Source organism: Haliotis asinina, chromosome 6 (genome assembly GCF_037392515.1).
Source record: "Haliotis asinina isolate JCU_RB_2024 chromosome 6, JCU_Hal_asi_v2, whole genome shotgun sequence".
Taxonomy (NCBI): Eukaryota; Metazoa; Mollusca; class Gastropoda; order Lepetellida; family Haliotidae; genus Haliotis; species Haliotis asinina.
Genome location: NC_090285.1, coordinates 17,957,820 through 17,981,499, shown reverse-complemented (window position 1 = coordinate 17,981,499; position 23,680 = coordinate 17,957,820). Strand labels below are relative to the sequence as shown.

The 23,680-nt window shown below is 39.2% G+C and overlaps 1 protein-coding gene across 5 annotated transcripts in view; it reads left to right on the top strand.

Annotated features, from left to right (window-relative positions):
• LOC137288279 (alpha-mannosidase 2C1-like) overlaps window positions 1–16,365 on the top strand; it is a 43,232-nt gene extending 26,867 nt beyond the window's left edge. For all 5 annotated transcript variants that reach the window (XM_067820765.1, XM_067820763.1, XM_067820761.1 and 2 more), the window contains 14 exons: window positions 1,589–1,619; window positions 2,166–2,227; window positions 3,665–3,815; window positions 4,651–4,730; window positions 7,907–7,998; window positions 9,254–9,358; window positions 9,715–9,784; window positions 10,079–10,165; window positions 10,606–10,749; window positions 11,183–11,292; window positions 12,325–12,404; window positions 13,474–13,625; window positions 14,769–14,872; window positions 15,385–16,365. In XM_067820765.1, the coding sequence (XP_067676866.1) occupies window positions 1,589–1,619; window positions 2,166–2,227; window positions 3,665–3,815; window positions 4,651–4,730; window positions 7,907–7,998; window positions 9,254–9,358; window positions 9,715–9,784; window positions 10,079–10,165; window positions 10,606–10,749; window positions 11,183–11,292; window positions 12,325–12,404; window positions 13,474–13,625; window positions 14,769–14,872; window positions 15,385–15,508 (1,392 nt within the window). In that variant the 3' untranslated portion in view covers window positions 15,509–16,365. The remainder of the gene's footprint in view (window positions 1–1,588; window positions 1,620–2,165; window positions 2,228–3,664; window positions 3,816–4,650; window positions 4,731–7,906; window positions 7,999–9,253; window positions 9,359–9,714; window positions 9,785–10,078; window positions 10,166–10,605; window positions 10,750–11,182; window positions 11,293–12,324; window positions 12,405–13,473; window positions 13,626–14,768; window positions 14,873–15,384) is intronic.
• Window positions 16,366–23,680: the final 7,315 nt, after the last annotated feature.

Sequence of the window (23,680 nt, the reverse complement as noted above, 5' to 3'; positions counted from 1 at the left end):
ACCCTAAGACCCATGCCATACACAGTACGGTAAATAAAAAGGTCCTAGGTAAGATGAAGGACGAGTGTGCTGGCACGCCCATAGCCGAGTATATAGGTTTGAGACCTAAGATGTACTCCATACTGAAAGCCGACAATAGTGAGATCCGGAAGGCTAAGGGGGTTAAGAAGTATGTGGTGAAACAACACATCAAACACGCCAGATTCAAGGAAGCCCTGTTCAAGACCCGTACCTTTAGACATAAAATGAACACACTTAGAAGTGATGGACATAAGATATACGGACTGACTATAAACAAGACGTCCCTGTCGCCTATGGACACTAAACGTTGGATAGCTATTGATGGGATAAACACATACGCGTATGGACATGAAAAAATTTGAGGCTATTTACTACAGCCCGCGTGGGTACTGGAAAGGAGCTAGCGCAGTAGATAAGCTAGCTAAAATAGCGCGAGTACCCCCGGAGGAAGCCAAAGCGTGGCTTGAAAAACAAGCCCTGTGGCAGATCTATTTGCCGGCACCACGCTACGTGCCTAGAAGGAGGTTCGGTATTAACATACCTAATAGCGTTCACCAGGCAGACCTACTGTTCCTACCCCACGACAAGAGGTACAAGTATGCCTTAACCGTAGTGGACGTAGCCAGTCGTTACAAGGAAGCCGAACCCTTGACCACGAAAGATTCGGCCCAGGTAGCCAGAGGATTCGAACGCATATACAAACGCAGCCCGCTGACGTGGCCAACAGAGCTGCAAGTTGACCCCGGACGGGAGTTCATGGGTGCCGTTTCACAACTGCTAGCCAAACACGATACAAAGGTCAGGCGTGGCACGGCCGGAGCCCATCGCAGCCAAGCCATAGTTGAGAGATTTAATAGGACTTTGGCTGAGCGCTTGTTCGGCTATCAGTATGCTAGGGAGATGGCCACCCCTGGAAAACGATCGACTGAATGGGTCACGAGGTTACCCAAGGTGGTGTCAGCAATCAACCATGAAGTCACCCGTCTCACCGGTAAGAAACCGGCAGACGCTATCAAACTAAAATCAATAGTTGCAGAGTCGGCCGCTCCATTGCATGGGAAGGAGAAACAGATACCAGATAGGGCCCTAGTGAGGTATCTATACCAGCCGGGGGAACACGAGGGTGATAACCGTAAGCGGGCCACCGATCCTATATGGTCAGTCAAAACTTACAACATAGATAAAGTGGATATGAAAGCCGACGAACCTAACTTGTACTACTTGAGGGATGGGCCGGGTAGGGGGTTTGTAAGAGAAGAATTATTGATCGTACCGTACGGCACAGTGTTACCTCCAACACACGTTAAGTAGTAGGGGTAATAGTAGCAAGAGCTAATGACCCAACCAAAGCCTTATTTAGTAAATAAGGCTTTGTAGAGACATTTCTTGAAAGTGGTCCAGAACTGTCATTGTATATACTACTTCAATATTCAATATTTATACAGAAAATGAAATGGTAAATAGGGTCAGCACAATACTTACTTCAATTTGTCATAAAATAATGCTGATTACAAGAATTCATTACAATTTACCAACTGACTGTTAACATGTTTTGCATGCATTCCAGGTGTATGACGATGCACACAGGTATTACAAAGGTGAGTTATAGTTTTGTATACAATTTATCATTTAGGATGGAGAGAACATCCACATAGGGTGTCTGAGGTTAAGTGATTCCAGGTACCTGTAGTGAGCTGTGAATCTGAACACTGTTTTGTCATACATGAAATGTGTATTATATCAAAATACATTCAGTGAATCATTCATTCAAAATAGGACTCTTTGTTTCTTTTTCATGCACCTGTTCCATATTATCACCGAGACTGTGAAGGTTCGGGGGTAGAATAGACCTTCAGCAACCCATGCTTGCCATAAAAGGCGACTATGCTTGTTGCAGGAGGCAACTAATGGGATCGGGTGGTCAGGCTCGCTGAATTGGTTGACACATGTCATTGGTTCCTGATTGCGCAGATCGATGCTCATGCTGTTGATCACGGGATTGTCTGGTCCAGGCTTGAATATTTACAGACTGCTGCCATTTGGCTGGAATATTGCTGAGTGCAGCGTAAAACTAAACTCATTCTCACTCACTCACTCACTATTATCACTGACCTTGAATGTCTGTTCCTATGTGATGTTCACAGATGTGGACACATCAGGACACAAGTTGCTGAGAGAGGCGATATCAGCCATTGTCAGGCAAGAGGTGTGTAGCAGGGAGTGGCTATGCCATGATGGTCTAAAGTATTTATGGTAACATGATAGTGTTGTGATGTCATGCTGCTCTTGTAGCAACATTGTCTTGTACTTAGGGTTGTTTGGTTAAAGCATTTGCTTGTCGTGCTGAAGACCGGGGTCTCGATCCCCACAACATGTGAAGCCCATTTCTAGTATATCACACAGTACCATTGCTAGAATATGGTGAAGAATAGTGCTAACCGTACTCACTCACTCAGTTGTATTGTGTGTGCACAATCATGTGTTCACTGATTCACTTTGTTCAGTGATTGAATTGTGTTAGTGTTTGGGCAATCACTGAATCATGTTTTGATATACTTGCAACCTTTGAATCATGTATTGGTATATGGACAGTCATTGAATCCTGTACTGATACACTGGCCACCCTTGAATCATGTATTGGTATATGGAAAGTCATTGAATCATGTATATTATAAGTTGTTCACTGATCTAAAGGGGATCAAGTACCCTCGGTCCCTGAGGGACAAGTGAGCAATGTATTTATCTTACTGAACACCTCAATGTTAATTCTGAACTATATGAAGCACGGGTATCTAATCATACACTTCTGACAAACTGTGGGAATCAAACGATTCGAATCTTGCATCATTCTGTTTTTCCTTTTTTTTCTGTTTTTGTCTTTGAAAAGTCTCTGCAATGTAATTCACCATCTTAATATTCACTGGGACTACATTTGAACGTTGTGTCAAAATGGAAAAAGTGTCAGATGTTTTCCTAGCCATTGATAGATTTTGCGGACGACACAAGAAAAACAGATTTAGAGTTATCTCCCTTCCTTTGATTTCGATTCACAAAACATCATGTGTCATTTAGTGTTATTTGTGATAAAAAAGTAACTACCATGAAGTGCCGAATGAGTTGGCACCCGGGTGTATTGCAGTGCACCTCGCTTGTACACAGGGTACATTGAAAATAATAGAAGAGTGCTCAGCTAATCAAATAGCAACATTTATGTTGTAAGAGGTAAGATAAAGGTATATGGACAATCATTGAATTATGTATTGGTTTATGAACAATCATCAAACCATGTACTCGAAAATTGTACAAAAGTATAGATAGCCTTCAGTATTGTTATACGAATTTGGATAATACTTTTATCAGTATATGCAGAACTCTCGAACACTGTATAGATATGTGGACACCCCCTTTCAATGTTTTATCAGTATGTTGACACACTTTGACTCATGGAATGTAACTTTATTACGATGTTATAAATCTTCATAGAATCAATGTAATTTTGAACACCTATAACAAACCTTGATATTCTGTCAGTCTTTTGGGTCAGCCTTTGAATATGTTATCAGTGTAGGAACACAGTAGAAATATGTTATTTCTATGAACATCTGAAACTCTAACGACACCCCTCACCCACTCTGTGTTACAGCTGGACAAGGGCGAGGTGGTGGTGGTCAACACCCAGGCCTGGGAGAGGCAGGGAGTGGTCAGGGTGGCCGAGGCTTCTGTGAGTCCTGCCAAGAAGAAGAAGTCTGCTAGCTCAGACACACAGCAGGTGGACAAGGAGGGAAATACACTGGGTAATACGATCTTTAGGTTACATGTATAGATGAACACTGAAGGAGAAGGGGCTGGTGGCCCGTTGATCTAAGGCATGGAATCTCCCTTTGGAGGATCAGCTGATTGTTAGTTTGTCATCCAAAGTGATTATGATGCGGAACCATGCTCTGGGATTATGCTGGGTTTCAGCAAAATTTAGTTGGAATTCTAACTGGTGAAATCCACTTAGCATAGATTGGCATAAAAACATTGACCAATGATAACCTTGTTATCCTCATCAGTAATAACGGTGGAGAACATCAGTGGTCTGCTTCACTTAAACTATTCCCTGAAATCAGTCATATCTCCATAACACCGTTTCTTTTCACATACAACTTGTGGGGAAAAAGTTTCAAGCAAATTTTGCTGCCATGCTAAGATTATTATGTGTATGATATCTTTAATTTCAGGCATGAATATTAATGGCAAGAGACTGTGTAAACTCTTGCAAAGTCAACTGACTGTCAGAGCAGCTTCTGAAGACTTTGTGATGGAAGAAACAATTCTAATTCATATTTTAAAGATATTTATAGTTATATGTTACGTGGGTCACAGTTGTGATTTAAAAGGGTAGTGGAGTAATCGTCACTGATACACAAACTTCCTGGGTCTGTTGGCTTCAGTAGCTTTGTAAATGGAATACACAGAGAAATTGTTTGCTGATACACTTTGCATATGTTTCTTACTTGTCAAAACCCATCATGGTAGTTTTAGGATAGAACTAATTCCTATGAACCTGTGCTTGTTCTGAAATGACCAATATTTTTGACTGGTGCCATAGAAATGTGTTCCCAAAATGGATTGGTTTTTTTTCAGCTCTTGTGAAAGCTGTGAGCTGTGGCATGTCTCGTGTAGAGCGTGTGTCTGACTTCACACCTGTTTCTGCACTGAAGAAGGTAAAAGAGTCGGTTTTCACAAAATACCTCACATACACTGACATAAAAATTCCTTTCTTCAAAACACTTTTCATGCAGCCTCTATGTATCTTTAATTGTTAAAAGAATTTGTTCATTCATGTAGTGTTATCCTTTGCTTCTGCTCCACCTTCTAAATCCCTCGCAGAAAAGTTACTCTCAGTTTCAGGAAAGCAGGGTTTTATGTGCAGAAATTTGTTCAAAACACTCAAACATGTAGGATGGATGCAGTAAATATACAGTAGAAGCTGTCAAAACCGGCATATGTTTAATCCAGCAAGTTGTCAACACCAGCATAAAATCCAAGTCCCTTCCATGGCTTGTACATTTATCATCACCTCTGCAATCCAGCAAATTGTCTAAAACAAATCATTTCCTCAGTCCTAAAAGTGCCGGATCAGACAGCTTCCACTGTATTGCTGTCTGTGAGACTGTGAGATGAGAAATAATGCTCAAAATTATGTCTTGGAATATAAAGTTCCTGTCAAGATCATAATTTTTGTAAGACCACAACCAAGGTAAAACTCAGATGAGATACATTTTGGTTAGATATTTTAAAACAAAGTTGATTTATAGATCCACTGGAAACTCACACTATTCACTCTCAAAATCATGACAGACAAGATAGGATTAACTTAAGTATTTCACATGGCAACTCATTGAGGTAACATTTGTTAACTCATTCAGCCCGAGAGCCACTTCACTGCTCAACACTTGGAGCCCCGTGCTGATTGCCTGGCTGGCTGTGGCGAGACTAATTAGGGCTATTCATGCCTGATATCCCTGGCATACGACCAAGTCCTGATTGTTTAATTGTTTAATTGCGTTGTAAAGGTATATGTTGAAAGAAAGCAGGAGTGAATACACGTCATAGATGTAACGTTTTACGTAATTTTATTACACTTTCTCTTGTAGACTTTTGGTGGTGTGTGTATTTTCTTAACACATGTTTGTATTCTTTGTATGTAAGCCACACTTAAACAAATTGTCCCTCTCATATCATTGTGTGAGGTTAAATTGTTCAAAACATCTATGTCATTGTCAGTAAAGAAGAATTTACGCACATGCCTAATAGTCTTCTATGAAAGAAGCGTTTTCGCTGATACGTTGCTAGTTTATACTTAATATTTTAATGCAAGTACTAATAAGCTAATGTGTGACGTACATGGAACAGATTGACAGTTTGTCACTTTGTCTCATCTAAATTTAATACAGAAAATATACGTTATCACACGAACATACATGTATGCATATTGTATAATGCTATTCCTTGCACGTACATAAGACAAAGGGTGATGGGATGGGCATCATCAAAGTTCCCGAATAGGACGTTTTGTATCTCAACTGTTCAATATAGTGGCTGATTTGTTATGTATGACCAATCGTATCATGAGATACCTGTCACAGAGTTAATGACAGGTGATGGGGCGTGGGCTAAATTTCTGAAGAGCACGTTTGGCCACTAGACAGCTTGGATACAGATTGACTATTGGTTAGATCGTTGACCAATCGATATGCTGGATTTCGGCTTTATCAACTCTAGCTATCATGAAAAAGTTTGTGTATCGTGAACATACATAATCGTGAGGATGCCTGAAATGTACATGTAGGACTAACAAGCACTTTGAGTTTATTTTTCTTTAAAGTGCTCAAAGTGCTACAATCCGATTATTTTTACCCGGGATAACGCAATCCAACCATTGAGCAGAGATAGTATTTATTTGCATATACATTTTGCACTCACTACTTCTACATCAAACATAATGGCTTGCTGAACATTTCAATATAATCTGCACATTGCGCACATTTCAAGTACATGTATTATAGAATTCAAAAAAGTTACACGATGCTGATTTATTGTGATGTATACACTTGCAGTTGAATCTCCCCAAATATTTATGAAGATGGGCATACTTATATTTGTTTTGAAAGTAAACGAGGTTCAGAAGATTTACATTGGGCGTGACTCCACAAAACAGGTTGTCCAATGATATAACAGCGCATTAGTTTGTTTTACACTTGTCACGGGACATAACTTTACCTGGACATGCATTCTGCCAAAGGCTGTTAGTTTTAGGTTGAAAGAGGTGTTCAAATATCTCATTTAGTGTTGTCTGATTGAATGATTATACGCATCAGTTCCGTAACTGATATAATATCATCCTTTTATTGACGATGGATCTGATACACGTGACCATTACACTGGATAAGATAATTACAGAGATCAAATATCAGATGTAAATTGCATTGAAAAATCACATTTCAAATCAACATGAAACAGCTTGAACAAAATGCTCCTGTTACCTTTGTATGGTTTATGTGTACTATATATGTGTATTATGAGTAGATGCAAGAGTTATCACTTCATATTTGATTATGTATTATTGTCAACTTTAAAAATCAATAGTCGCAAATGAGTTAGGTCTAAATTAGTAACGTGGTTTATTTCAAATCTACACGAACATGGGTGTAATACAGTATTGCTATTTATGTCTACGATTCATTATATGAACTATCACAACAAATGAATTAATGATTTAATTTAGAAGTAGGTTTTGTAACCTTTGTCACCATTTATTCAATCAATGTGCAAACATAGTATCTTAGTATTCACTCCCAGTGACAAGTAACAAACACTTACCTCCTGTAACAACATCTCATAATCCCCTTTCTGGCAGACATGTATTCATTTGCCAGTATAAGCCCCCAACATTGTAGGCAGTTGTTATCAAAACACATTAATAGTTCTTCTGATTAACATGGAAAGTAACCTCTCGTAAGAAAAGCTAATCTTTGATCATTACTGCTAAATTGAACAGTATGAGTTTAAAATGTAAAATGTACATGCGAGTCTCTCTCTGAATGAGAGGTGCTTTCTGCTGACGACCATGCCAGGCTCTCGCTGAATAAGAGGTGCTTCATATTACCACCTCTCGCTGTGAGAAGCTAATTAACTTGCCGCACATACGCATCTCTCGGCCTTAATGAGTTGAAGCAAATATATTATTTTATGTCATTTTTCAAAATGTTTACCCTTTACCATTTTCTTTTCTGACTAGATCATTTTACAAAGTAATTGATAAGCCAAGTTACCAAACAGCCTTGTTTTAAACATTTAGGATCTTGTGTCACTAACAATTGCTTCTGCTGTTCCCCAGGGTAAAGTGATTCATATTTCTAATGGACTCCTGACAGCTACAGTCGATAGTCAGGGAAGACTTACATCATTGATGGCACAAGATTCACAGAGGTAAGTTTTTGTTATTTTCCTAAAGTGATATGCACGCAGATGGCCCAGTTGTCTGAGGTGCAGTAACTTGCTGTGCAAAATTATTCCCCTTAGATAAGCCAGTAACCTGTGATTGTTGGTTTCGAATCATAGTGTGGGTGCCTCCAAATGGTAAACATCTAACACCTGCATTGCTTCAGGTATTCCCTACACATAGCTTTCAAGCCTGAGATATATGGCTTAAAGTGATTTTCACTCATTCATAATTATATACACGACAAGTGTCAGTACATTTTTCAGATTTCAAATACTGCCTAGCGAAACAATATTAGTTGAAGCCTGTCTTCTTCTTTTATGCAGTAACAAAGGTAAATATCATGTTTTCCATGAAAGTAGCTAAGATTGTCATAAACTGTTGTCTCTGTAATACATTTAATGTGATATATAGAGCATACAAAACTATGGCCTGTGTAAAGCATATTGATGAAACGAATGAATGGTTTTGGTATTTATCGAGCAAAAGCAAGTTAGATACCGATATAATTTATGAGGTTCATAAATATTGTGTTACACGGTACATAGTGTAGTATTTTATTTACTACTCACCCAACATTAGCAAAATAATATCAACCAAAGTACTTCTTTCCTAAGAATTCAACGAGTGTGATGACACTCTGCTTTTCGCAAGTCATTGTGATGTCGTAACTTTGACATCATACATACGACATCACGCGATGGTATTATACAATGTGTAATAATTTGTGTTCACTTGTCACACTATGGAAGCTTGTTCGATTCCCGACATGGGCACAATTTGTTAAGGTCATTTCTGGTGTCGCCAATGGTGATATTGCTGGAATATTGCTAAAAGCAACATGACACCATACTCACTCACTCACACACTCACTCACTCACTCACTCACTCACTCACTCACTCACTCACCTCACTCACTTACTCACTCACCTCACTCACCTCACTCACCTCACTCACCTCACTCACCTCACTCACTCACTCACTCTATGTCCATGTGGTGCTGTTTCCAGAGCAGAAAAGAACATACACAATTTCCTCACTAGACTTGCCACTTAGATAGATATAGTGATGAAATGTGTCTTTTGATAGCTTGAAATTTTGGATCAGTTATTGCTTTCAAGTATCCATGGCAGTTCTATATTATACTTAAACTGGGTAGGTAGGGGGATACTAGTAATGTTGTCATTTTGTTGCAATAATATGCATCAGGAATGTTTTTCTCAATTGCTTCTCTGAATTCAGGAATGTCCTGAGTGATGACGATCCTGGAAACCAGCTGCTGTTGTATGATGATGTCCCCTTGTACTGGGACGCCTGGGATGTCATGGATTACCATCTGGAAACAAGGTAAGCCAGAAACAGTGACAAAATCTCCTTTTTCTGAGACATCATGGAGCACAACCAGGATCAAGGTAAGCCAGTTTTTATCATAATGAAAACAATTCTTGTCCTTGGACATCATGGAGCACAGAGCAATGTAAGTCAGTCGTTCTTCTGGTATTTCTTGCCCTTGGACATCATGGAGTACAACCTAGAGCATGGTAAGCCATTTGTTTGTAATAACAATATTTCTTGGTCTCCGACATCATGAACAACAGCCAAGCATCAAGGTAATCCAGTTCTTGTATTATTATGTCTCCTTGTACATTTACAGAGTAACATTTGTGAATCCTTACTCATATATGAATATTTCTCATATCCAGAAAACCCATCACAAGTGTCACCCAAGAAGCCAAGCTTGTTGATCAAGGACCTCTGAGGGCAACCATTGAGGTATTGTTAACTTATATATTCACTGTTACAGATTAGAAAAGGAATTTTATTCATGTTAAATGTCCTTTAATGTTTAATGTTGTCCAGAAAATATTAAAATTAATGCTAACAGTGACTCCCATGTGCCAACATTTGTTGATTGTTGCTGACTTTGTGTATGTAGGTGAGCTACAGAGTCTGATTATTGTGGCTCTACGCTGTTCCTATAAGTTTGATTTGTTTATAGACTAATATGTACACACAGCTTTTGTCAGTAAGTTCTAAATGCTCAGATAGAAATGTTGCATTCTACAGGTAACCTTCAGTGTGGGTTCATCCAGTTTTCTTAAGCAAAGGATCATCCTAGATGCTGACTGTCCCTATGTCAGGTTTGAGACTGAGGTAAGGAGATTGTGAAATATACTTGGTTCTCTGGTATCACCAGATTAGGCGAACCATTTTGTTGTCCATGTCATATGATAGTGCTTCATCATTCAGGTTCGAGGGCCCAGTAGTGGAATATGTTGTCATTGACTATACACTTAGCGTAGCCCTTTTCCAGCTCTTAGTGTGCTCTTTTCACAATTACCATTTAAGTAATGCAACTGAAATATATTTTCCCAGCCTCCAAATATTTATCAATAATTTGATTGTCAGTATGCTTGTTTTCAAACACCAAGACGTGAAGACTTCAGTCAGTCCCAGAAGCTATTCTTTTATTTGAGTTTAGATAGCAGCCTGATATTTTGAAACTTTTTGGAGAATGTCATTAATATCCTGCAGACTGAAACACCACCGTGACTATCTGTGTCGATGTTATGACTAACTATAACCCATCCTAGGTGAGCTGGCATGAGAGCCACAAGTTCCTGAAGGTCGAGTTCCCAAGCAGCATGAGGTCAACCCAGGCTACATATGAGATACAGTTTGGCCATTTGCAGAGACCCACTCACTACAACACATCCTGGGATTCTGCCAAGTACGAGGTGAGTGGAAGCGTTCAGTACATCATTATTGTGTGGGGGAGATTTTTTCTTGTTTGTTTGTGTAATGCTGCACATCAAAATTTCCGCTGTATGACTACAGTCTGCAAATAATTGAATGTGTACCAGACAATCCAGTGATTGACATCTTGAACATTGATCTGTGCAGCTGGATTTCAATGACATGTGCCAACCAAGTCAGTGACTGTACCCACACAATCCCTTTATTTGACTATTATGACAAGTATGTGTTGCTGCGAAGGATCTGCCTTGTATGATATTCTATTTGTTTGTTGTTTAACACTAGACTCAGTAATTTTCAAGTTGCATGACAGATGTTCGAGTGATCAAGTCTGGAACAGACAGTTAAGTGATTGATGTCATGAGCATTGATCTAGTCAATACAATTTTGAACCCATGATTCTTACACTTGCAGGTCTGCAGCCATAAGTGGGCTGTTATCTCCGAGTATGGTCATGGCCTGGCTGCCTTGAATGACTGCAAATATGGATTTGCCACAGAGGATAACGTCATGAGACTTTCACTGTGAGGATGAAAATACTGTAGACAATTTACTGCATGGATGTTTTCAGAACAAGTTTTATTTGAAAGTTAGAAAAGACATTCTGGGATATAGACACAGGATGCCATTGCAACATATTGGCTTCCTTGGAAATTGTAACGTAGAAGTTGACTGGTAGATTTAAGTATATTTCTTTCAGTGAGAGCTTTGACAGAGATACTACAGTATTGTGAGGTGTTTTGTCTTTATATTGTACTTCTAAAATCTTAGTTCTTTGAGCTTTCAAGTAAAAAGTATCAATATTTTCACAAAGTTTAAGATTTGCAAGTATGTCACTTGCAAATGGGGCAATGGGCTTGTCATGCTGAAGACCTGGGTTCGATTCCTTACATGGGTACAATTTGTGAAGCCCGTTTCTAGTGTCCTCTTGCCAATGATATTACTGGAATATTGTTAAAAACAATGTAAAGCCATACTCACTGATTTACTTTTGGAAATGTACACACGGGTTTTAGCAAATTAGTAAACATTCCAAACCTGCAAGTGTTCGGGGTAGCCTTGTGGTTGAAGCATTTGCTCATCATGTCAAAGACCCAGAATTGCTTTCCTGCTTGGATGCAATGTGTGAAGCCCATCTCTTGTGTCCCTGTCATGAATTTACTGGAAAAAAGGGTTGTAAAACTGTACTTATGCAGTACGTACACCTCTCCCACCTTCCTGAAATGAACTATCACACTCAAACACCGTTCACTCGCTGTTTACTCATTTACTCACTCATTCATTTCTCATTGTCTTGCGTTGTCAATATAGGTCATTTTACCATGTAAGTTTAATTAGTCTCTTCTGTTTTGAATGTCTGCCTTAATGTTGTGTTTCAGAAATAGATGTGAGTTAAAGTATATGCTTCAACATTCTGAATAGTTGAACAGGTTCATTAGTTTTCGGCTGTTGTTCAGTCAATGCATTACAAAAGCTGATGACAATATTAGCAAAGCAGGATGCTGCAAGATAAAAACATATTTTAAGAAACTAACTACATTCCTTTGTACCACCAGACTACGATCCCCCAAGGCTCCTGACGCTAACGCTGACATGGGTGACCACGCTTTCACCTACGCCATCATGCCATATACAGGTGACAGTCTGGATTCTGAAATGTTGAATCACTCATTTATCATTGTCTTATGTTCTTGATCATACTCATTTAGTAGGACATATATTCAGTTTCCAGTAATTTTTGGCTCTCTTGATAGAAAGGTAAGTGCGGTCAGAATCAGTGCCAGTCAGAGGAAGGAAATAAATGATATGTATGATATGAAAATTTATGGGCCATGCTTGTTTTTGATGTGACTTGTATTTATAATGTACTTGCATATACAGTGAAAGATGTCAAACCACCATCTGTCCAATCTGGCAAGTTGTCAACATTGACGTAAAATCTCATTCGTGGCTTGTACATTTATCATCAGCTCTGCATTCCAGCACATTGTTTAAAACTGGATTATTTCTTATTTATTTTTGTGTGTGAACTTGTTGTTGTCTGGTTGAAATAATGCAGACATGATGGTGAATTTTAACATGCTCACTCACTCACTCACCCACTCACTCACTCACTCACTCAGATGAAGGTGTTCTGTGATTCATTCAGTCAGTATGGCTTAACAACGAAAGCATTTTTTCTCCTGTCAGATATCGTGCATTTGTTTGTCCAGATTTAGAAACACTAAATAACTTGGAACCTGTTTCATACTTTGCCCTCAGTAATAAAACAGAATATATGAGTAGTATTGTTTGGTTGATGGCCTCTTTAACAGAGATTATCGAAGACCACCTCATACATTTCAAATGGCAAACTTCAAGCTTTCATAAGAAGTGTTGGGTTGAATACAAAATTAGTAGTTTCTTTTGAATCTAGATTCAAATGTTATGATTTTTTATAGAAAAGTATGTTTGAGTGACAATACTATTATATCCTGAAGTTGGAGAACCTATTTAAAATCCCCATACTCCAATATGTTTAAAGCATGGCTCTATTTATGACTGCAACTGATGTCTGACTGCAACATAGTTTTATAGCATGAAACGTGAAAGGATTTTATATCTGTCTATGAAGTATGTAAGCATCCTAAAGCTGGAACACTGTATGATCAAGGTGATTTTGATGATGAGGTGATGACACCAGGTGTTCGTGGTTGTTGATGCAGGCTCCTTCCAGACAGCAGGTGTGATTCAGCAGGCTTACAACCTAAACAGCCCTCTTCAGGTGTACACTGCTCCGGCTTCCACCCTGCCACCAGGGGGTGCCTCCTACTTCACTGTTGACACACCACAAGTCATACTGGAGACAGTCAAGCTGGTATGTTAGATTGTAGAGGTCACTTACCTGTCCTTGACATACCATGTGAAGATCACGGTTAGAACCTTGAGCAACCTGTGCTTCTTGTAAGAAATGCCTAATGGGATTGTGTGGCCAGACTCACTGAGTTGGTTGACACATGTCATCATGTCCCAATTGCATAGAACAGTGATGTTGATCACTGGAATGTCAGGTCCAAACTCAATAATTTACAGACCACTGCTATGAATGGAATATGGCTGAGTGGGGGAATATGGCTGACTGCAGCAATATACAACAAACCAACCAACCTGTCCTTAAATTTCCTGTTCTGAGTAATGTCCCTTGGAGGTCCCAGTATTCACATGATGTTGGTTTTACTTCATGATGTACCTTTTTTCACAAAAAGAATTTGTTTCCCAGTTTGGGTAATCTTCCGCAAAGCCATCTTAGTGGTACAGTCAGAGTAACTCCCATACATTACTACAGTCTACTGACAGGTATTTATGCTGAGATCACATTGCCTTAGTGGTACAGAGTAAGTCCCATAAATTAATGTAGACCTAAAAGTTAGAGATCACTTTCTGGAACAGGATCCTGGGACTTTCACAGGCCATTATTTTGTGCCAGAGGTATTCAGACTTCTGCATCATACAGGATCCGTAAAAACTCACATTCATGCAATCATTCATAGAGGTTCTACCTTTCATAATGATGAAGATTTGAATATGTTTTCACAAATCCATGATCTTCTGAGGTGAGTAACGGGATGGGGCAGTAGGCTTGGTGATGCTTGTCACTGGATTCCAAGGGAGATGGTTTGGTAGTGTAGTGGTATTTCACTAATCCATGTTCTTCTGAGGTGAGTAAAGGGATGGGGCAGTTAGGCTTGGTGATGCTTGTCAGTGTATCGTCTCCGAGGTGATGTTGCTGGAATATTCCTGAGAGCCTCATAAAGCTCAACTCACTCACTGTATCCCAAACGCAACATCAATATCAGTATAGTTTGGTCTAGATTCCATGATTTTTTTTACTGTCTTATTGTAGCCTGATTATTGTGCACAGGATGATACAACAGCAATAAAGTCTGGGTTCACACAGTAAGGATAATTCTGTCAATACAGGATCTATGGTTTGATTGGAATGTCTTGTTTCTTCCTCCAGTCTGAAGACGATGATGGAGCTATGGTTCTGAGGTTGTACGAAGCATTTGGTGGCGGTACCACTGCTACTTTGTCAACATCTCTGCCCATCAAGACCGTCAACAGGTAGAGAAACCTTCAGAGAATTTCACCACCTCTATGGCTTTCTGAACTAAATCACAATCTCAAACTGTCCTGTCTAGTGCTGCAGTTTGAAAGCAAAGTCAGATCTTGTTTACATTTGAATAAAGAGTAGAATATGGAATACTTGTATCAGGAATGATGTCACCATTACTGTTGGCCTAGGATTCAAAAGTAAACAGTTTTTTTAGATCTTTGTGTACGTTGGACCACAGACTTTGTCTGTGTGACCATAGTTTTGGACATGATTATTGACAACGTTTTTAGTGCCCTGATATAACCGTCATTAAATTACATTCGAAAGTAGTAGCAGTGTTGGTAGTTAATGGATTGACACTTTAGATGGTCATGTTAACGAAATTATAACCATGTGTTTGGTTTCCATATCATGAATGACCAGTGTGTTGTGTTAAACACAATCTTATCGCATGAAAATGGGTGGTGCTTAATTAATGATCATGTGTTTACATTCTTGCATCCTTTTCACATCGTTCCAGATGCAATGGATTGGAGGAGGTTGAAGATGACGGGGAGGATGTGGAGCTCACAAAGGGAGATAGCTCATCCATCACCATCTCATTCACAGCATTCCAGATCATCAGCTTAATTGTGAAGTTTTAGTGGATTTCATAAAAATAACAAGAATGTGCTCACTTGTCTTACAGAGTATCGCTGGTTCCTTTTGCTCAACATCTGGAACAAGGTGTTGCCTGGCAACTCTGCAGGTCTAGGTGAAGGTGTTGGACAATCAGATCCTGCCTTAGTTATGCTTTCTGCAGACATTCTTTTGTTGTAGGCTGTATATGCCATAAAGACTTAGTATCGTTCAGTTTCTTTTTTATCTAGAACATTATATTCAAATCAGAAATACTAAAGTTTTGGTAGCTCATATTTAAACAGTGCACTTAGTTCATTATGTCAGTTATCTTTTGGGTAGACAGCTACTCTTCCCTGCTGTAATTTTGTAAATGCTAAAACGTCACAATTATGTGCTCAATCAGAAATGTTTCTGAGGTTATTGTTAACATATGTTTAAGTTTGTTTTTAGTTGAAGGCGTTGCTATTGATCTTTGTTTAACCATTACTAACCAAGAAAAAGCATAATATAATTATCTGACTGTGGGATTCGTGTTTTGTAGCATATTATTATATTTTGATAAAAATACTGCCCGCAAAACTGATTCATATAATATTATGAAAATATAATTAATGACAACTAGGTTTCCTTTTGCAGCCTCTTATTATATTTTGATAAAAATACTGCCCAAAACACTGACCACATAGTTACGGTTGTTAAGAATCTATAACAGTATTTCCTGTTGACAGTTCATTGTGTTTGATGTTTAAAGTAAAGATGAATAATCACCTCATGCCTTTATTTTGAACTTTATTACGATCTGAACTTGTGTTCTCAATATGATCTATATTATATTTTACATAAACATTCATCTTGTAATAAAATCATTGAGCTGGCTTGAGCTTATGTGTTTCAGTGTTTTTCTTGCAATTCATATGAGATCGCACAAAATTGGCTATAGCAGCATCAAGCCTGTCAATGGTTTATGAAGTTTGGTTTTACTACAGACTGAAGTAACTGGGTGCTGAGATGTTAATTGAATATTAAATGCTTGCCTAATAGTTTCTGCAGTTTCTTTTGAAAATGCCACCAAATAACTGTAAAAGATGATGCAATCAAAATCTGAGATACTCTCTTCCTAATAATTTATAATTACAGATCATTTGCAATTTTGGATATTTTTTTGTATAATGATTTGATATAAAATTCTTGAATTTTCACATCAAAGCTGGTAACATTTGAAACTGACTACTGTCTATCAAGTCATTTACCATGAAAAGTCTAAGTTTCGTGAATCGGCCTCTATTCTCAAGACAATCTTGGAGTCGACGAGACATACTCCTGATCAACCGTCTAATGTCATCTTTGTTTGCTGCATCAAATCCCCCCAAGCGTCATGAACACGCCCTTTCTGTCTACTCTAAGCCCAACGATAATTGGTTCAGCGGTGCTGCCCTTGCCATCACCAACGACGTCTTGAAGTAGGTGTGATGGTCCGTCAAATGTGGGACAACACATGGACGTCGGGAATACAGCTTTCAGGTGCATAGCAACCATTATATAAACAAGACCGGGCTTACACATATTGTTGCTAAGAAGGTTGGGCAAGCCCGCAATACTATCTAAGTATAAAGCTATCTAAATACTATCTAAGTATGAAGCTTTGCAATCTATCATGGATATTATTTGCCTGAATTAATCTGACTTACTACGCGCCACGGAATATGTGCAGGCGAAGATAAGTCCTCTATCCACGGACACGTGTGGATCTGGGAAGTTTGGCTTCAATTTAAGTGGCACTTTTGACCACGGTCTTCCATGTATAAGTAAACTGTTTTATCGCCCATGGTCGAACAGTTCGATACCTGTAAGCCTGTCAACGGCGTTGTTTGCTCACTTTGTTATTGTGATCAGTTGACTACAGTCTGAAACGCGAAGAGCTCGTGTCACAACGTTCTGCCTCATTCCAACTTCCAACATGTCGCTCCTGACCAGACAGGCATCAACACGCATGACTGAGTTTGAAACAATACCATGACAAAGTTCAGGCTGGTGGTTATCATTGAAATGTGCAGCAACACACGGCACGTTCCTCTGTAAATCTGGAATTATCCATGGTCACGTGTACGTCATGAAAACACCTTTGCACGAAATTGGCGTTACCATGAAATTCATATCACGTGAATGAAATTTTCATTTTCTAAATTCATGTACAATCATACAACGTTTTCCGTGGGTATTATCCTCTTCCCTCTAGTCTGTCTCGCAGTCCCTGAGCCACATTATTTTGCTTTCTATCAACCCTTCTCTGCAGTGCTAAAGCCTTAAATGAAGCAAGTCTAGATTTTCTCAGGTTCTGAATCCTTGGTCTCCCTGGGGCTCTTTTTGCAAAAAAATGGGTATCTTGTTACTATCAAAATTATATATATTCAGAGACTAAGCCTTAGTCTAACTGTTCACTAACAGTTCACCAGTTATTTACCCAAGAGGAATGAGGCTACCAACATCATTCAGACACAGGAGGCGAAGTCTGTCCACAGTGAAGATGATCGGTCAGCGTCAAGATAATAGGACATACCGTACTACATGTATCAAGTTTCTTTCGGTTGGTGGTACAGCTCCGTTGTTGAACAGTTAAAGCTGTGCCCTACCCTCCAGTTCAGTTCTGGACTTGAGCCTGTGTCTCACTTTTGATTTCCATGTATGTGTGTGCAAGACGGGATCCAGCCTCTCCACTGTTTTCCATTTTCTGACTGGTTTGTATATTCAGACAGATTATTATAACTGTGTTTGCTCCAGTGTTTGAGTGTTTGCCGAAGATGACTTGCACTGCTCATTGCCTGTTCGACAGGCGGAAGGTCTTTGCGTCCACTAGTTCTGGTATGAGATTCTGACATCTTGAGTCTGCAGTTTGAAGAATGTATGGTTGTTACAGAAGTCTAAGGACAATGACTTCATGGAATGCCCAACCCCGTGGCGCTAAACCATTTCTGGTGTACCTCGTTGTCATATTGATGGAATATTGTAGGGACCAGGTATTTGTAGAGAGATGACCTGTTCTTTGCCAACCCATGGAGCCCTTAAAAACACATTCAAATGCCAGACAATCTGAGTAAACTCTGGATCATTTCAATTCAATTGTTATTCAGCATGCATGGTCTCCGGTCCATATACTGATGCCACAATGAGTGAGTGAGTTTAGTTTTACGCCGCACTCAGCAATATTCCAGCTATATGGCGGTGGTCCGTCCGAATTCGGCACACGAGGTATGAAACCATCTTAGAAAGTGCAGAAATATGTTGCTGACATATCCAGAAAGTCGACGTCATGTGTTACGTGTTGTGTACCAGTCCCTGTGGGGAGAAGTCTTGTCACTGAATCTTTATTCATTTATTTATTTATTAAATTGTCACTATTAATCTACATTCATAGATATGAATTCGAAACAGATGAGGCGGTCTCACTGGTCTCTGGTTTCAAACACATTTTACAGTAAAACGTATTATAACAAGTTATTGAGGACATACTTCAGAACAAAAGCAAACATTCTACTCATGAACAGATGTGTGAGTGAGTTTAGTTTTACGCCGCACTCAGCAATATCCCAGGTGTATAGTCGAGTCTGGATCAGACAACCCAGTGATCAACAACATGAACATCGATCTGCGCAATTGGGAACCGATGACATGTGTCAACCGAGTCAGCGAGCCTGACCACTCGATCCTGTTAGTCGCCTCTTACAACAAGCATAGTTGCCTTTTATGGCAAGCATGGGTTGCTGAAGGCCTATTCTACATCCTTTCACTACATCAATACGAAACCATAAGGAAAGCAAGATTTATGGATGCAAACTTCATATTTGTGAATAACACAATTCATCTGGTGGAGGAGCAACCACACGTTCGCAAACGTCATGTTATTCAAAATAAAGAAGTTGACATCCACAAATCTTGCTGTTCTCTACAAATGACCTTTTCCAGCCCCCTTCTGCTTTATGTATCACAGGAGGTGCAGTGGGCCAACATTTGTTAGGCACTATAGACATATACTGGACTGTGAATTCAGACAATTACTAGGCTTGAATTATTTAGGATCGGACATATCACCCTTCCTTTGGAGAAGTATATCGTTCGGCATTTGTACAACCGTGGAGTAAAATCCCCTGTATCGCCCAAGATAAGAAACTGTAGCATAATGGTGTTTGGACACATGGGAACAATTTTCAGCATCGGTGCCATCAGATGCTGGTGTCGTATTAGATTTGGACCTTTGGATTACATACTCATAATTAGTTCAATCGGATGTAACAAAAGGCGTCAATAGCGACCAATTTCCCATAGTTACTCGATGTAGGAATATTGCTTAGCTCTCATTAAAAATAAACATCATCGAGGTTGCAGTAGACGAGTATGCACCTCAACCGTTTCCAAAACCTTGAATCCTTGGTTGATTGTTTAGCCAGTGCAATTGATTTTATGTTCCTGCCTGTAAAATAGTTCATCAGACTTGTAATGTGTATTTTGTCTGCTGAAAATATTTATCCCACATTCTTTTCCTTCCTGCCCACATCATTATTTTTCTTTTTGAGGAATCGATGATTTTATTTAGAATTTGCTCATTTGCGTTATGGCGTCCTGCAACCCTGTGATAACCTATTTAGTGTGGTGAGCAATCGCGATCCTATGTCGGCTCACCACTTAGATGCGTATTATTTTGTTATCATATTTCCGGGTAATCAATTAATATGCTTGTAACGGATTATCCATGTACTAGACCATTGCCATATGAAACTTAATGATGGGATACGCGATACCTGTATTTCTCTGACGATGGGTATCGGGTAACAAATTAAACTTCAGTTTTCATAAAATTAAACGATCAATTTCAACTAACGTTTTTGACTGTGTCTAAGTTAACATATGTTATATACGAAATGTAAAAATAGTGTTCTTATCTGATATGGTTGGACACCCATACTTACAGGGTGAGGCACCTGATTTGAAATTAGTCCACGATCTACCTGAAACTGCATCTTGTAGTCTTCATCACAGATTTGTATTCTCTGACAAGTTTTCAACTGGCACAGCTCCTACAACCGGACGCTATGAATACACAATGCGCTGAAGAAGTGATATAATGAGACATTTTATGTCTGGGACTAACTTTTCGCAATGCAGTGAGTGAGAGAGTTACGTTTTTCACCGCTTTTAGCAATATCCCAGCAATGTGACGTCGGAGGCACCCGAAATAGGCTTCACACATTGGACCCATGTGGGGAATCAAACCCGGGTCTTCGGTGTGACGAGCGAACGCTTTAACCACAAGGCTACCCCGCCACTCTTTCTCACTGCAGTTGATAATTACAGTTCTTAAATGGCAAAGTATAATCTCCCATAACATGTTATATATGAACGCTTTTTAAAGGCAGAATGAATGTGCTCTCTTATTTGATGTAAACAGGAGTTCAGTCTCATCTTGTACTGACGTTTTCTTATATTAACACGACCCAGTGCACACCATTTCTGGTGCACCCCGGCATCATATTGCTGGAATGTTGCAAAAGCGGCGTAAAACTCACACTAAAGCAATCAGGGTCACAATATAACCAAACCGTTATTTGTGACGCTGTCTGCCATCTTGCATTTAAGCAGTAGTGATTGACGTCCCGAGAGAATCCCAGCTTCACTTTACATTTGATGAGTATAAATGTCCATCAAGTCAATGTAAGTTTATGCATGTCCACTAGGTTTATGTAGAAAAATATTATGTCTTAATTTGTATGCTGGTACTTGCTTTCCGAAAAAATGGAGGACCGGCATGTTAGAGACACGAATGAGACGGGACACTCCACGTGAGGTCCACAGTCACACACGCGCAAATAGAGACATTAATTGCGTAGAAAATTAAATCATGAGGACAATCTCTAACAGTACATAAGTAACACGACTGTGTAGAATAAAATTGCAAATACGCAGTGACGGTTGTACTGATCATTAGACTGCAGAGGATTAATATCTTTTTACTCCATATACATGTATCCTGCAAAGACTGCAATAACCCAAAGAACATTTGCTTGTTTTCCTCTTTCTCTCGTTAGATCTCTTTTTCATATGTAAGTACAGTTTCAAATATGCCTGTTGTCCTTTTCACCAACGTTTCTTTTTTTACATAATCCCTCTTTGTTTTTCTATGCCATTTTCTGTCTGTTCCCAAAAGGTTCTCAAATGGGTCCCCTCAAAAGGCTTAACTAGCTCTGCAGAGGTGCGTGACTTGATCTTCAGTAATTCGTGCTTATCGTGAAAGGCGACTAACGGGATCGGGTGGTCACGCTCGCTGGCATGGTTGACCCGCCATCGGTTCCCAAATACGTAGACCGATGCTCATGCTTTTGATGACAGGATTATCGGGTCCAGACTCAAATATTTACAGACCGCCGCCACATAGGTGGATTGTTGCTGTGTGCGGTGTAAAACTAAACTCACTCACTCGCTAAGGCACGTCAGAAACCAGTGGTTGTGGCTTCTAATCCCTGTTCTAATCAGTTCCGTATCCTGTGCAAATTATGTAATACTACGTTTTTGCTATCAAAATACCACATGCTAAGCTGAGCTGATCTACACCGTTGACGTTCTGTGCCTAATCGCTTCACTGCACCCTCTAATTTACACGCCGACTATAGTAAAAATTCAGTTAGGCCAGTAAATCTTCACAGTCATTGGCCCGACTGGCTTGTGAATTTTCATGGGGTCGTCTTGTAAATATGTCGCTCTCTGTCTCACCTGTAAATACACATTTAAATCATGCAAGATAAAAAAATGACTTGATTGAAATGTTCATCATACTAGCCTAATGATGAAACCCGTGTCTACATTCAGATTTCGGGGTAGTGAATAATATTGTTGGTTAGTAACATTCAAGCAGAGCTAGCCCGACTGGCCAGCAAAATTTGGAAACTGTTTCTCACACTGTTTGAAATGTCCATTCCAGATGATATTCCATCGTTCAGACGATTTCTTAATTCATTGTATAGTTGTGGATATACTTAATCCCGTAATTCACTATTATCGGAGAGAAAGTCCACAAAAGTTATCAGTAGAAGAGAGGAAATTAAGAAATTGGATGAACAAGGTATGAGCTGCACACCTTTAGAGTCCCATTGAAACACACATAGAAGCTCAGTCAATTCTATTGAGCAGCTTTTGTGGGGATGGGGATAGACTTCATATCCTATAACACTATATTCAGACAGAAATTCAACAAAATTTATCTAAGTTCAAAGATCGAAAAATAAATAAAATACAAAATCAAAATATGAGATGCACACCTTCAGAGTCCATATAAAGCACATGTGTAACTTTAAAGTAGTTTTTGAGGAGAAGTGGATCACGTACACCTAGCCTATAACACTCTATTCAGAGAGAACTTCAAAAAAATTTAAGTTCAAACGGCATCAAAACTGAAAAGAATAAATAAAATGCAAAATCAAAATATGAGATGCACACCTTTTAGAGTCCCTATGAAGAATGTGTAATCTAAATGAATTCCATGATGTAGTTTTTTAGAAGTGCATAACGTACACCGGCCTTCGTCCCCTCTTACACTATCTTCGAAGAGACATTCAGCAAAATGTACCAAAGTTCAAATGTCTCTACACGTACAAACAAACAAACAAAAGTTTAACACAGTAAAATACAAAAACAAAATATGAAATCAGTGTCCCAAGAAATTCCATGTGTAAGCTAACTGAATTCCACAGAGCTTTTTCTACGACTGGGGCATAAAAATCAATATTAATTGATGATCTAATCGCTTGTATACATTGTATATGTTGTGTACTTGTGTAACATGAACTCTGAACAGCTGAACGTGTAACGTGCAACAACTGCAAACCCCAACAGCAGAAACCCACTCAAGTGTCAACTCTTTCAACTGGGCATATACATATTAATCAGTATTATTTGTTAATCAGTTCACTAGTATATTGCAACAATACGCTCCTTCCAATCCTTGCAAACACGTCGAACAACATGCTCTGTTGTACATGTGATCTGACAAATGGAAATCTCAAAAAGAGGCTCGGCCGCAAGAAAAGTATGGTGGTCTGAAACGTCCTGGAGTGAGTGAGTGTGTGAGTTTAGCTTTACGCCGCACTCAGCAACATTCCCCTTGCTATGATATCAATCACACTGTAAGTCACGAAAATACACTTAATAAG